The sequence below is a fragment of the Limulus polyphemus genome, unplaced genomic scaffold (genome assembly GCF_000517525.1).
Source record: "Limulus polyphemus unplaced genomic scaffold, Limulus_polyphemus-2.1.2 Scaffold3249, whole genome shotgun sequence".
Lineage (NCBI taxonomy): Eukaryota > Metazoa > Arthropoda > Merostomata > Xiphosura > Limulidae > Limulus > Limulus polyphemus.
This window is the reverse complement of record NW_013668859.1, coordinates 46,263-62,802: the sequence shown is the minus strand read 5'-3', so window position 1 is coordinate 62,802 and position 16,540 is coordinate 46,263. Positions and strand designations below refer to the sequence as shown.

The 16,540-nt window shown below is 33.0% G+C and overlaps 1 protein-coding gene across 1 annotated transcript in view; it reads left to right on the top strand.

Annotated features, from left to right (window-relative positions):
* Nucleotides 1–7,320: 7,320 nt before the first annotated feature.
* The window catches only part of LOC106468984 (glutathione S-transferase 1-like), an 18,950-nt gene continuing 9,730 nt past the window's right edge, over nt 7,321–16,540 (top strand). Inside the window, exons 1-3 of the mRNA XM_022397382.1 lie at nt 7,321–7,362; nt 12,379–12,423; nt 12,557–12,615. Of these exons, the coding sequence (XP_022253090.1) occupies nt 7,321–7,362; nt 12,379–12,423; nt 12,557–12,615 (146 nt within the window). The remainder of the gene's footprint in view (nt 7,363–12,378; nt 12,424–12,556; nt 12,616–16,540) is intronic.

The window sequence follows — 16,540 nt, the reverse complement described above, 5'->3', positions numbered from 1 at the left end:
CAAACAAACAAACAAACAAAAGGAATCGTTCTGACATACTCCTTAGTTTATTTTGCTTTGCTATGGATTAATATTGCATTAAGCTTATACTAACATATATCATCAACATGCGAGATAACGTGTTTGATATTCTGGACAACAAAAAGAGAGAAAAGATCAGAAGAAGTAATTATCCTTTTTTTTTATTTCGAATGAAACGTTTTAGAAATGTGATAATAATTAAAATAGATACTTACAAAACAAGTTTTATGTGGAAGCCATAAAATAGAAGTTCAACAGATTAATAAATTGAAACTTTTCATTGTTATTTGTACAATATAATTTATCGTTTATGTAGATACAAACTTATTGGTAAAGTAATACTTTCACCAATCTTCGTGAGTCAAAATGTTTCCTCTGCTTCCCCATGAATTTGCGGAATGTATTTTAAGATGCACTTTCACCAGAGGTCTGGGACTATATTTAGTTCATAGAATGGCTTGTTCTCCTCAGATGCACGTATTTTTTTTTTTTACATTGTGTGATATAATGTGCCCAAATGGATGAACTCTTGTAAACTAATCCAGGAAACACTCAAACGACAAAGTTTATCTGGAACTAAACAAGAAATGCCTTCTTTTATCGATAAACTTCCACTGTAAAGGTATTTAAGGGTTTCGGTTGCTTTATTTGGAGTTATCCTGTAGTCTCAAAGTCTATATATTTTTAATAAGGATAATTTTTTTTTGTTGGGCTCATCTGTAATTCCAAGGAAAATACGGCTTTTCATCATACCGCTTTAATATCCTTGCTGTACAAATGCTGTAACTTTTAAAGTTAACAATTTGATTTATATGGGAAAATATTTTTATTTTGGAAATGTAGTACTCTGTACAACTAATTATTAGTAATCCCGAATTAATTATACGAAAATCGATAATAACATCATCATTAGTTTAACATGAGCAGTTGATTTAAATTAATTGTCTTAGTTAGATTTTCTCAAGAACAGAAAACAAATAGAACAAATAAACAAAGCAAATAATAGGTTTGGTTTGTTTGGAATTGAGCACAAAGATGCACAATGGGCTATCTGTGCTCTGCCCACCACGGGTATCGAAACCCAGTTTCTAGCCACAAAGAAATAACTGGTGACTCTAAACGCATCTGTAAACTGCGCGTAATATTTTATTTACTAAAATAAATATTAATTTTATTACATTTGCTTTCTTTGAAAGCAAAGCCACATTAGGCTATCTTTTGTGTCCATTGCGGGGAATCGAATCTCGAATTTTAGTGTTGGAAGTCCGTAGATCTGCCGCAGTCTCACCGGAGATCTTTTGTTACGTAACTCTGTTTTGTGTATATATATATATTCTAAACAGGAAATTAAAACATTATATTATAAAAGCATTACAAAATCACTGAAAATTTTCGTTTGTAAAGTATAGAGAACAATAATTTAACTAATCCATAACTAACATAGCACTGAATCGTCAATTATCAATAACTCTGACGAAAAGTAAGCCAACGTTATAGGTTTGAGCTAAAAAAACGTTACTTACAACTAAATGAAACCAATTTCATCTGACAATCCGGCAAGAAGTACATAATATCATAAAGCAATACATAACAAAACTAACTCTTATAAAGATAAAAATGCAGAGTTTATAGACAGATATCCTTACCATTAACGACACTTTCGACTGTTGTCTCAATAATCCAGCTACTCTGGAAATTTAGATCAGCCCTATATCCGTATATTAAGTTAACAATCCAACATAATCTTCATAATTGTGTAAATTAATAACAATAATTAATTAGTTAAAATGAATACAATTATGACATTCAAAATAATTGTCGTCGTGTAATATTAAACGCAATGATATATCGTAATGTAAAGTATTCTTTGAAAGATGTCATGCACCAGAGCTACACTTCTTGGTCAACTGTACATTTCTTCAGTAACTTCCCTTAATTGGTTTAATTTAGGAAACAAGGACGGATGACCCTACCGGATAATTGTCCGGTGGGCTGGTGCATTTGACGCATTCTTAGAAATTAATTTGAAATTTTAATTTTTTAGCCAGTATGTAGCATGTGATATTGCCCGGGCTGGTCCTTTAATGCTAATCCGTTCCTGCTAGGAAACATATGAACTTAAGGACAATATTATTTATAAGTTGCTAATTATTATTATTATTTAAATGTCATTATCTAGGCCTGTGCAAGATAGTCTGAAAGATAGGTTTGAAAATTTTGTTCTGAGAGTTTCATAATTGTATCACTTCAGGCCTTTCTGCACATAGCTTCCATAATGACAGAAAGACCAATAAACAGGAAAAAAGCCTATCGAAACGGAAATGGCTTTACTGTATCAACCGCAAAATATTGTTTTATGAGTTGTGTCTTATTCAAATAAAAATGTTTTAGTTAAATTCCTCAAAGACTGAAACAGGTAATAGTGTTTGTAATATTTTAACTAAAGAGGGCAACACTTGTAGAAGTATTTTTCTTGTAAAATTTTAAAATTTGAGGATTTTTTTCCACAAAAAAATAATAAACACACACACACACACATAGACATATATATGTTGGTTTATTCGGTGTCATTTTCTTTAGACATTACTAAATATTTCGGAAGAGTAACAAAACCATTTTTTATGATTTATCATCGCTTTCTGTTGTTAAATCACTATAGCATCTTTGTTTCTTAATGTTTATTCATCATCATCTCTCTAAATGAAAACTGACACATAAAGAGAGATGTATGATTTAATCTTTAGCTACGAATTTAATATTTTTACTTATACGTCACATCAAAGTTTGTAAGATTGATTCAACGCAGCCTTGATCAAATCGAGGTCGTGTCTATCGGTAAACAATGATAGAAGGGTTTGATAAAATCTTATATTTCATAGTAGAAACAAATAAGTCCTAAGTTTGAATTAGAAACAGGTTCTAGTTCAGTCTGAAGATACACACAATTTAAACTTTTGTTTTAACAGGTGATTTCAAAATTTAGTAATTATTAAGAGATATAACAAACTGTCTTATTTAAGAAGGTGTTAACAGTTGTTGAAGTTTTTAACATTGTTGAAGTGCTGATCAGTCTCATTATTTATTATATTATCAGGAACAATTTTTTTCAGACTGCTAACCAGTGTCAATTTTAGTTTAGCATGGGAATAAGAAAAGTTCGTTTTAGCTCGAAATCACACAATAAGCTGTTTGAACTCTGTCTATCGCAGGTAATCAAACTTCGGATTTTAGCGTTGGAATTCTTTAAACTTATCGCTAATTAACCGTGGCCACGAGTAAGAAAAAGAACTAGAAACATATTTTAAGAATAATGAGCTAAATAAAAGGATAGTTTATTTCTTTGCTTTTCAGAATTTTCGGGAAGAGCTATACAAGAGTTATCTGTGCATAGCGGTCATTACTTTTCAACCAATAGATTAGAATGCAGCTAGTTAACAGTACTCACCAATAACTTTTCAGCTGCTCTTCTCTGGCCGAATAGTAAGATTTGACCGTCACTCTTAGAGCGCACCCACAGTTACAAAGTGCGGAGCGTGTTTTTTTTGCAGTAAAGGAACGCAAATCGTAAATTCACGGTCCGGGCAGGTAAAAAAAAAACAGCCACACCCGTTCCTTAGAAGGATGAAATAACACCTTCGTAGCACAGCGATGCGTGTGAACGACTTTGTAAAAGCAGTAAATTCATAGGAAAAATATTTTACTGTTATTTTATTATAGGAGAACAACAACTGAATTTATGGGATTTAGTATATGAAAATTATAAATAAAATATCTGTTTCATTTACATTCTCTTTAATGATATCGTATTTTTTAAATTTTAATATTTTATTTATTCCTTTTCGGATTTACAAACTATTTTTCTTGTATTATTGTAATTATATAAAATGAAATAACATCACCTTTGAAACATAACCAACTTATTATTAGTAACAACATTATTAAATCTATATGTTTTTAAAATAAAATTATGTAGGCATTTTCAGGTTGTTTTTTTTTCATTCTGCTTTTATTCTGTTATATACATATTAAATGGAACTGATTCATAGCCAATAAATACTGAATATAGAGATTCCAGTTCGCAGTAGATAAAAAGGAAGCGCCCTCCTTAGGTAGGAAAATAAAGCTTTTAAACAGTTGTAATAAAGATATAAACAAATGAAACAAAATTAGAAATCTTTTCTTCGGGTAATGCATTTTTACATACACTTTAATGGCCTGTTTCTAGTGTTTTTATAGTAATTATTTTGAATGTTATGATTTTTTTCGACCATATTTAGATAGTGTGTATGAGTATTTTTAAAAAAATAGAACATCAATTATTGACAATTTTTTATGTCACATACCCGATTTGTAAGAATATTTAGCAAATGGAGTATTGTAGGACATTCTGATCTTTTTATTAGCAATTTTAATCATGTTTGTGGTTTTGGTAGCATGGTAGTTGTGGATACAGCTTTCACTGGTTTGTCTTTCTTAATCGAAATACATGTAAACCTTTTACAAATAAATTTTCGCTTGAACAAAACGAACTTATCACGCCAAATTTTAGTCATATATCAGAGTGATAGTTGATGAATATTCTATAAAATATCAGACCAAATTGTCAGGGACGCAATGATGACTGCAAGACGAGAAGTAAAGTGATACTGGTGCAGAAAAGGGATAGGAGAATTCCTATACATTAAAGAAGAATGGAGAACCTTCTTTGAAAGCAGATTTAATAGCATTTTTTAATGACCTCTAGAAAATCTGAGATAAAAATAAATATTCTTTTATCAATTGTGATAATTAATATCAGGCTTGATTAAAAAATACTCTAAACAATATGCAAATAAATAGCTAAAACAACTTATCCGTTTTCTTTTTGCCAACTGAACACGTACGAAGGCAAATTGTTTCCTCTTAAGTTAGCAGTTAGATTCTAACAGCCTAGCTTCATACACAAAAAGTGGTGTTAGCAACAAGTTCAATTTGTAAATGTTTTAATTCATTGGAATGGCACATGAGACTAGTAACTTCCATCACTATAAACATAACTAAGAAGCTTCAGTACCTTTTGTTTTCAGAATAATGATAATGCAAAGGGGAATCTCAAGTAACCACTAGATCCCAGAGTCAACTGCAGTCAAACCAAATTAATTTTCGATAAATGCTCAGAAGTTTCAGTAGTTTTATTTGCTTTTTTTGCTGTTAGCACAAAGCTATACAATGGGCTATCTGTGCTCTCTCTATCGAGAGTATCGACACCAAATTTTCAGCGTTATAAGCCCTACGACTTGTCGCTGAGCCATCAGTTAAATGGATGGATGAAAAAAATCCCCGCCTTTTACGCCCTCGTTAATAATATCATTCCCCCCTCCCCCAGTTGCGCAGCGATATGTCTACGGACTTAAACGCTATAAATCGCGTTTTGATTCCAGTGGTGGGAAAACCACAGCTAGTCCATTGTGTAGCTTTGTTCTTAGCTACAAACAAACAATAATAATAATATCATAATTTTTTTATTATTGGTGAGATTTACAAATAATGGCTTTGCAATAGCCCCCCAAAGCCTTTGTAATAAAAATGGCGATTTAATGGTAAGACTTTTCTGAATGCAGTGAACTTCAAGGAAAGGTTTTTCTTGATTAATTTACTCTGATACTGCTGGGAAATACTTGATAGTTAACAAACGTTATGTATATATATATATTTACATTACTGGGACTTAAAGCTTGATTCTTTATGGACAGAGTGCAATTTGACGACGTGTGTGTGTGTGAAGTATTTCCTGTGTTCTTTATTTGTCATCCCTGGGAGAAGGATAGGAAGTTTTGAATATATAACTATTCACAAACACCTTTTGTATATACAATTTTTATTGTTGCGTTTTTTAGCTCAAAGCTACAAAATGAGTTATGACGCTGTTGTTCATTACGGGTATTTCAGTGTTCTAAGTCCAAAAATTTGTCGTGACCATGTGATTGAAGCAATGCCAATTTGGATCAAAGGGGAATGTTACTTATGACGCAGTCATACAACAGGAGGGAATCCTCAGTGGCCATGGCACTTAAAATTATTTTAGGCAGGATTAGAGTAAATTAATCTATGAAACCTTTGATTCCCTTTCTATTAGCTATATTTTTGTGCACCAGCAATACCAAGCGTGGGGTGCGCGTATACCTGATTTGATTTTATTATTCATCAGGATCTCTACCAGGCTACCCTCAAATTAAAATCATTTAGACAGGATTAGAGTAAATTAATCTATGAGATCTTGTGCGTGGTCAAATACATCAATCAAAAGGGTTTGACCTCTTGAGTCCAAAACTGTTATTAGATCTCAAATCGGTTTATAAACATCACTACTATTTCTAAATTGACGAGTTGGTTTATAAACATCACTACTATTTCTATATTGACGAGTTGGCTGAGAAAAATACTTGTTCTGTCCTTCGACTTATTAAAATTTCAGTTTATTTGTTAAAGCCCTCTTTCGCTTTATGAAATATGCACGACAATTTACAAATATATACTCTTTTAAATAGAGTTCTTTAAACATTTGTTTAACAACAAGTAAAAGGAGTTGGATGAGGAGTGGAATTCTCCGAAACTAGTCTGGCTCCCAGACACACACACCTCCAGAGAAACAATAGACCATTCCGAGCTTTTACTTGTTGTTAAACAAATGTTTAAACAACTATATTCAATTATGTACTACAGCTGCCCAGTGTCGGCTAACAATACGAAGAATTAAGTTGTAGCGGAATGCTACAAGTTCTTCAAATACCAATAGAATGATAGGTTTCTTTTTTGTGAGTGTAAAACACTTAAATACACCGTTTCGATTTTCGATATCTCACTAATATAAAGGTTTGGTTTGTACTTACATTCAAAGAACAGCATGCAATTTTATTGCGGTTACAGTGGAGACTTGCATGAAAACACTTATATACACCGATTCGATTTGCGATATCTCCCTAATATAAAGGTTTGGTTTGTACTTACATTCAAAAAACAGCATGCAATTCTATTGCGGTTACAATGGAGACTTGCAAGTAAACACTTCAGAGTGCATACAGTGTCTCTCAGTTTTGACGTAGATTTCGTCTCACGATTGGAGGCTTCCAAAGTACCCAATTCTAAAGAATTATTTTATCCTGGCTTCAAAAATCTGATCTTTTTTTTTTGCAACATATAATGAAAGAGTTTTTCGTGTCCCAGACCCTACACCCACTATTGATGAATCCAATTTTACTGAATCCCCTCTATCTGACCTACTTTCGCACTTGCATCATAAACTAAGTGCCAGTTATTAGAATGTCTGTACAACAGTATCTGATATTCAACTTGCGATTACAGGTAAGTGTAACATTGTTCGGGGCAAGCTGGTATCAAATACCTTTATATAAAGTAGGCATTACAAAGTTTTTTTCTTTTACTGGTTAAATTTTACAATGTGATCTTCCATGTTAGTAATTATCCACTGTCTTACAAATTCTATTATTTTAGTATTTTTGAAGCCTAATAAAGATCCTACTGTTGTTAATTCTTACCGCTCTATTAACCTCACCAATGTTTTCAATAAGATCTTTGAGGGCATTGTTGTCACTTAACTATATCGTTTTGTCTCCCGGTGGTACTGCGGTAAGTTTACAGACTTACAACGCTAAGATTCGGGATTCGATTCCTCGCTGTGGACTTAGCAGATGGTCCAATGTGTTTTTGCTTTAAAAACAAAGTTTCCGAACATCTACTTTTACCACGCAGCCAACCAGTCTTTCGACTTTTTCTTTAAATGCTTGATCAATAACTCAGGTTTTCCTACACAATAACTAATCACTTCAGTACAAACCGACCATCCTGTATGATGTTTCTTTGATTTTGTCCCTTCCATTAAGTTATTTCAAGAGTATCAATTCCTTTATTCGGGGACGACGGGGTGTATTGGCTTTAGAAGGTATCCTTTTTAGTATATGATATTTCAGCGAGTGACTCACAAGGATCAGAATACTTACCACTTATTTACATACTATAGTGGATATACCGCAACACGCAAATATTAATGTTTTCCAATATTCTGATGACATTGCCTTTGTTACATATTGCCCAACTATGATCACTACAAGCAAGTCTTCACAACTCGCCATCAGCCATCTTCTTACATGGTGTCGTCAATGGCGTTTAACCATCAATGCTACCAAGATCAAACTAATCTTATTTGGTCCAACTCGAAAAAACGTTTAGACCATGTCATAATGCTGAAATTATTAATGTTCATACCAATCAACTTCCCGCTCATTTTTCCTCTACTGTTCAATTATTTAGCGTTACTTTATAAGGCCTGAAATGTCATGCTATTCGTCTCGTGTTTCACATCTGGTTACCTAATCCTACTGGTGAACTGTATGACTGTGTCATCTTCCCACCATTGCCAAACATCTTTTCCAGCCGTGAGCACGATATCACGATGTATCACCTCGGGGTTTTAAAACCCAAAATGTTCTTATTGACCACTTACTCAGCAAACAAGTTCATCCTCCAAGGAAGCTGCTTCTACCACTTAATCACACTCTAAATATGTACTTGATGTCTCTGCCCGTCACTGATCATGATGTCGCACAAATTACCAATTTACCTTACTATATTATCCAACACAATGACTCAGTAGTGTGTTTCAACTGATTATGTTGGCCAACGGATATTATATTCCACATTTTTATTTTATAAATATGATATTATAAATCAATCACTGTCAAGTTTCTGCAATTCATCTTTTAACCAACACACCCTTCTGCGACACGCCAGCCCCCAGTGGCACAGCGGTATGTCTGCGGACTTACAACGCTAGAAACCTGGTTTCGATACCCGCAGTGAGCAGAGCACAGATAGCCCATTGTATAACTTTGTGCTTAACTTCAAACAAACAAACAAAGCGACACGCCAGTTCGTTTTAGGGACTGAAACGAAATAAAGTAAAATAAAATATTTGGTCTATCACCTTTTGTCCTATCTGACGAGCTCTAGAATTATACGAAAGGCCTCTTGGGCAACGATTTATGGGAAACAAAAGGTAGATGTGGAATGTTATTTTAACGCATCTTTAATTTGGAATTAGAATAGACAAATTAGGAGGAATAATTAGAAAAAAATGCATTTTACATTATTTTTATCATAAATGATAGGCCTAATGCTTTGCCAGCTTTCGGTGTTTAAACCGTAACTTTAGTTACTGTTGGTTACTTTAGTTGCTATTTTTTCCATTGTTGTTACTTCATCGTTTAAGTCTTGATATTACTGTGATATTTCTCATATCTTATTATCGCTTATGCATCCGGCTAGTTTCTTAAGGTATAACTACTTTATTTATAACTTTTGGCTGCTTACTCTGTAAATTGACTTTCTTTATAAAACTAGGTGTGGCCTTAAAGTCAAATTAGTTGTGTATTGACACAGCAATATAGTATGTTCAGTAACTTGTTTTTCTTTTTATTGCGTCTACCATGGCTATTTTTAATAAGAGTAATAATATTTTTAGTATTTATTGCACAGTTCAGTTGTTCATTAAATTTATTATTATTTATTTATATAAACGTTTCTTTACTGTATTATTTGTAATGTGCCGCTACATGACTCTATCTCAACAATATATGTCATGCGCACATGTTAAACTGTTAAAGCTGGGTTTCCATTGGTCATTAGGTTTTTGTTAGGGTAGATTATAATGCAGTTTTGCGTATAATGGTGTCATGCTTTTCAAGGAACAGGAAATAGTGAAACCGCATGAAACAAAAATAAAAGTTCTTATATGCTATTGGTTAATTGTTTAATGTATATGTACATATAATAAGTTTCTTTTTCTATTTTAAATTTATTATATATACAGAACACGATAACTATCCCGAATTTGTAAATTATCATATCAACAGAGGATTAAATTAAACCTGCCGAGGGGGAAAGATCCCCGTCAGACACTATTGGGATTATGGCCGAAAATATTGAAACAGTGAGGGCATCCAAAGGATGAGCTAATAAATTGTACTCATTATAAGATTTGTCCTTTTTTATATTGACTTGTTTGGTTTGAGAAAACCCACATTAGGCTATCTGATGTGTCAAACTCGGGGGGAATCAAACCCTGGATTTTAGCGTTGTAAGTCCGTAAACCTACCGCTGACCCACTGGGAGGATCACACGCCTGGTTAGACTGTTGTATTAAATTAGCTACATTATTTACTCTGTTAATTATATTAGTTCTAAGCTCTTTAGGTAGCTTAATTGCTTGGATCGGAAGTTAACGATAATTGAACTTAAAGCAAGTGAATTATTAAGTAATAAATAAATAAGATTTAAGAAATTTTAAATTTGTACTTGATTTTCAGTGTTGATCGCCTAGATACTACGCTCCTTTCGACTTGTGACACGTAAGCTGTATTGTGCTACTTAATTGTAAATTTTAAATATATATATCAATGTACCAAATTTGGAAGAAATCCATAAAATATAAATATGTTTTTCTCTCAAATCAAGTTTCCGTACCTTCGGTGCGAAGAAAAAAATAGGAAGAAACTCAATCAAAATTGGAAATTCATATCTCATGTATTTCTTGATGGATTGCCTTGAAATTTGGTATGTGAAGTAAGGATCCAGTAGAGCATATCCATTGGAAATACGTGCTAGTTTGGATTAACACAGTCCGAGCTATAGAAAGTGGAATATCGCTAATAAACTATCACGCATGTTAATAACACACACTGTGTCGTGCAGGTTGTTTTGGTCTTGATCTTCAGATAAAATTTACATAGATACAACGAGTGTAGCTATAAAATACTTTAAAAAAATATTTCTAAGTCTTAACAAAAAGCCTTAGAATATTCCACATAGTTGTGTTTTGAGAATAGATTTTGAAACACTCCAAAATTATCCCCACAGACACAATATATATATATATATATAATAAGGTAAAAAACACATAAATGGTATAAATTAAGCGTTATACCTCTATATTATTAGTAGTTTGGAACTGATTTTTGGGATATGGCAGAGCCATTTAAATATATTTGTATATTTCTTTAAACCAACATTTATGTAATAATATTTAAACTCATGCAGCGCATTTATCAGTTTGTTTCTGTATTATGGAATTGGTTATTTGGTATTTTTAACATAAATGGAACCTTATGACACAGCTGGGACACGAGGTTCAACCGTAATTTAAAAATGTTGACCAAAGAAAAGACAACCAATGGCACAAGATGCCTAAGCGGCTAATCTTAAAACCAAATAATGTGATTTATTGTCACAGTTATAATAGTACTACCCCAGCTCACACCTTGGACCTTCCGAACATATCCCAGTATGCTAATAAATAGGCCCATAATTTAAGTATTGGAGGTAGCTTTTTAAGTACATTTCATTCGGCATACGAGTGCGCTACCTAAAACTACTCTCTAACAATAATTTCATATTTTATTTTTCAAAAGTGGTAAACAAAATTATTCAGTGACAGAACTGTGAAATTGTTTTCCATAATTTGATAATAAAACACATTTTAATATTACATACAATGGCTTACAGAATAAGTAAAGTGGTCTCCAAGAAGGCTGGAACAACTTAGAACAGTAAGTACATAAATATAAAGAAATTCGCCTTGAACCATCTATTTAGTTGGCTTTCATCTGGTTCGAAGTTCATTGTGTGTATTAATCGCACTTCACTGTATAAATGTTTTCTTTCTTCGGAACAATTGTGGCTTCACTTTACTTGAAAATGATAGTTGTTACTTAAAAAGAAAATAATACACTTCAGAAAATACCTGACAATATTTTAATCATTGGTATCAGAATTATGAAACGGATAAGTACATGTATGGATCTTTAAGTAAGATCAACAAATTACAAGGGCGTGAAGAATTTTCTTGGAAAATGATAAGTTTCTGTACTTATGTTCTCTCATCCGCAAACTCTTTGCCACGTGGCTTAGGAAAACAACAACAAAATAACAGGGCAACTTTCGTAATGTCCGGAGTATGCGCGAGGAAGCTCAAATATAGGTCACACTTTTTTCCAGCATTCACAAGTGTATTTTGTTGGACCACAAATCCTTCAGATATACTTGCAACACAACAGATAGTTCAATATTATATTTTATCATCTGTCAGCAGGACATCAAAAATCCAGAGTTTGTTAAGGCGTTTTTGAAAAGCAATCAACCCAGCCATTATATTTACCAACTTCTTGTTCAAAGAAACGTTCAAGTGTTTGGCGACCATCTCTACCGCTCGGCATGGAGGACTGATCGGCAAATAGTAGAAATCTATTGATTTGGTTGTCATTTTCAAGCAAGTGTTTTAAACTCTACAATAGTTCAATTGAAAAGGTTCTGATAAAAGTATTTGAACACTTGAAACCAGAGTTTCTAAAAGTGGGTATAATATTATTGTTTGAATGAAGAAACATAAAAAAACAGCTAAACATTTCTAATTTTTCTTGTTTAACTTTTATATTGATTTTTATTTTTAAGCATTTTTTCTTGTATTGTCCCAATTCCTATATAGATCAACCCGAATCATACCATCCCAACAATTGACGACAATGGTTTCATCTTGTGGGAGAGGTGAGTTTATTTGTTTGTTTGTTTGGAGTTGAGCACAAAGCTATACAAAGAGCTATATGTGCTCTGCCCACCACGGGTATCGAAACCCGGTCCCTAGCGTTGTAAGTCCGCAGACATACCGCTGTGCCACTAAGGGAGGGGGGGGGGAAGAGAAGTGAGGGAATAATATTTTAAGATACTTGTCAGATGTCGCAATATTGTGCGTGAACTTCGGAACTGATTTTGTTTTTCTGTTAAATAACAGAAATTAAACAGCAGAATTGCTGACATTATAAATGCGTACTTTGTGTTCAGTTGCAATATTTACCATTGGAATAGACAACAGCAATTACATGACATTAAATTGTGTATTATAATTTCATTTTTTCTTGCTTTGTATCTTACTTTATGCATTCAGTTATATATCTTAATTATGTGTGCATATTTGAATGTTTCTGTCCACGCCAAGCCTATAAAACGATGGCACTTTGAGAGTTCTAGAGATTAAAATGTGGATGACCTGGGTCAGGTTGCTACAGGTACGGTATTAGTGAAGTATAGAGGTACAAATAATTTGATCGGGATTAACAACTGCTTAAATATCTAGTTTCTCGTTCTTTTATTTGTATTATCTGCAAAATGAATAAAATGTTACTTCTAACCAAGAAATATTTCGAAACAGATTTAATTTTACATCGATCTATGATTTTGAGAACAAATAATACGTTGGCTGTTATATTATTATTAAGAAGCATAACTACAATATAGCTTAGAACCACAAGCCATGTTAAACATACACACGCACAAAAGAAAGCAAAAATATAAGCTCTTCGAGACGTGAAAATTTAGAACAAATCATCTTTGGTACGTGTAAATCTGGCTTTAAATAAAGACATCGTGATAGCAAAGAGTTAAGAAAAAAACACCGAAATGTTTTAATCAGACCGTCAAATGTTCTGTATCTCTAAAATTGGGATAAGGTAATCCTTGATACATAAAACTGTTTATAGTGCATGCAGTCTTATCCAATCGGTCACTTTTCTAGAAACTGTGATATTTAAATAACGTGGGGGTTTTATATACAATGTACATATAATGTACTTTACAAAGGGAACAGTATTTTTATTTTAATAACAGCAACTAGAAGAGTTTCAAGAAACTTATCTTGGCAAAAATTCTTATTAGCTACTTATCATTACTCATGTTGAATTCGAATTGTTGGAAACGCATTTAGAATATGCTTACTGGTAAAAAAAAATAAGAAATACGTAAGGCTGAGCGTGGCGTAGTGGTTACTGTATCCAGATTATGAATCCGAGGATTTACGGTTCGCATACCGTTGCTAGGAAAAACGCTTCACTAAAAATATAAATTTCAAAGCGAGTTTTTATCACTGAAATTGCCTTAAACTAAAGTCTACTGTATTTTTTTTTACCTTAACGAAATTTGTTTAAACATTATTTATATATATATACACACACACACATATAATATGGATCTAATATCTTAAGGTGTGGGAATTAATTTTCTGTTATTATTTATGTGTGTGGTATTGATCATCGAATACTATATAGTTTAGAATTAATACTGTTTGTCTTTTTTTTTTAATTCTATCAATTTCAAAGCACGACAAAATCAGATAAAATGCACATTTTTTCTAGGAGCAATGGCTTTCGAATATTATGCAGCTCATATCAAAATATCACACATGACCTTCTTGTTACGATATCAGAGTTGTTGTGACATCCAAAGCACACCCTCCTCGGATGACAAGTCATGCATGTGTGTGTTTCCTGTGTATTTGAACGAGATTCTACCTAGCATTGACACTTTTGATCATCGATGCTGTAATAACATTGCAACAGGGATATGACCAGATTCTTGTAATAGCAAAATAAAGTTGTTCTGTCACATATGTGGAAAGACGGGCAAACATGAAAAAAAAAACACGTAGCAGTAGAAGTATTATTAGTATAAAAAACAAAACAAATTGCCCGCTGTCGGTTCCGCGAAAGAAAAATGTATAAACTAAAACCTGAGATATAAATTATTGTGCACCAAAGATCAAAAGCTTTCACCTATATTGTGTGTGTGTGAAGAAAACCCCGTTGTACAATAAACTATATCACAGAAAGCCAGACAGTAAACCTTGAGAAGGAGGAAGTTGTTTTCTCCGACGAATCCTAATTTTAATTGTTTGTGATTCCATCTTTGACACTCATCACAGCTTTGGCTCTGTTAGTAGCATTTGGCAACACATCTGGTGGTATAGACCGCCACTCTTGATAAAAAGTAGTTCTAGTTGCTATGAGAACAGTTCAGTTGAATTCATGTCAGGGACCTGAGTTGGTTAGGGTATATTCTTGATGCTATTTGTCTTTAACCTCTGCTAGACAAGGTAGGTGGTATTGCATGCTATGCTGAAAAACATTTGTTACTTCTAATAGACTTCTATTACTGCGAGTAGTACAACATTTTCCACAATGTAACATTGTGTCATGAAATTCAAGGATACTCTAATTATTATTAGTGGTCTTAGTCTTAAACCAACTAAAACAGGTCCACACCACAACATAGGTTGAGATTACAGAGTATTAATTGAAATGTCCTTCAGGTTACCGTTAAACCTAGACCCATCCATCCAAAGCAATGATTGAGTAGGATTATGACTGATGGGTTTCAGCATATCCATGAAAATTCAACAGCATGAAGCCTAGTGCACCGTAAGTGTGCTAGCTTGCATTCCAAAGTTAGTTATTATTAATGTCCAGAATGATTGAGTTTTTGGCCAAGTTCTTAATTTAATTTCAAAAGGGTAACCTTGGGCAACTGGGCAAATAATCTCCATTAGCGTATAACGTGGTCTTCCGTCTATTCAACGCCTTACCATGGTGAATTTGAGTATTAACAGGTGAACTGAAATGTATCGGACATGTATCCTATCAATGCTGCATCTACTAATCATTCTTCTTTAGATGTCCACAATTTCCTTTCCTCGTGATATCTTTGTTGCAAGTTTATGTCTGTTTACGAGAAATATTTTGGTGTGAGGGAGATTCGGGCAGTCGTCCTTTCAACCTAAGTAAACAAATCGAAAATAACTACGTTTTTTCAACACTCATTTTCTTGTTGAAATAATTATGGATTATCTCTATGGTGAACAAATGGTGTTCTGCCTAATTGAAACAATCCATTAAATATAAAATTATTACATACTTGTCAGTGGGCATCATATTTGTTTGTAGTTAAGCACAAAGCTACACAATGGGCTATCTGTGCTCTGTCTACCACGGGTATCGAAACCCGGTTTCTAGCGTTGTAAGTCCGCAGACATACCGCTGTGCCACTGGGGTGCGGGCATCATATTGGAATAACAGTTCCAACATCTTGATAAATACCATAAGAACGCAGAGAAAAGCCGTAAAGTCAATAACTGTTTTATAAGCCTTAACCCCTAGACTAAGAAAGAATTGATAACTAACTCTAAAAATACACAGAAAATAAAATTAAAAATTAATAAAATGATAAAATTAAATTTAACATATTTCAAACGAAGTTTTAAATAATTAAGCTATTAAGTAGATTCAAAGAAATTTAAAATCACAAAACAAAAAGTTAGGTGTAAAATGAATAAAACGATTAAGAATAAGATAATTAAAACGACAAACGTTAAGGGAAGTATTTGAAATAACTAAAACAATTTAAATATATACATAAATACATACACAAAACCATATGTCTCACTATTAGAGACGAAACATTGTACAGGTAAATTTATTATCCAACAAATAGCTGTCTCAAAACTTCGTACATTTTGTATGTTAAGTGAGTACCTCTTCAAAAGCAAACAGGAAGATGATCAGAAAAAATTTATTCTCACTTGAAAATTAGTAATATTATTGGTAAGTTTTTTGATTTCGCGCAAAGCTGCACGAGGGCTATCTGC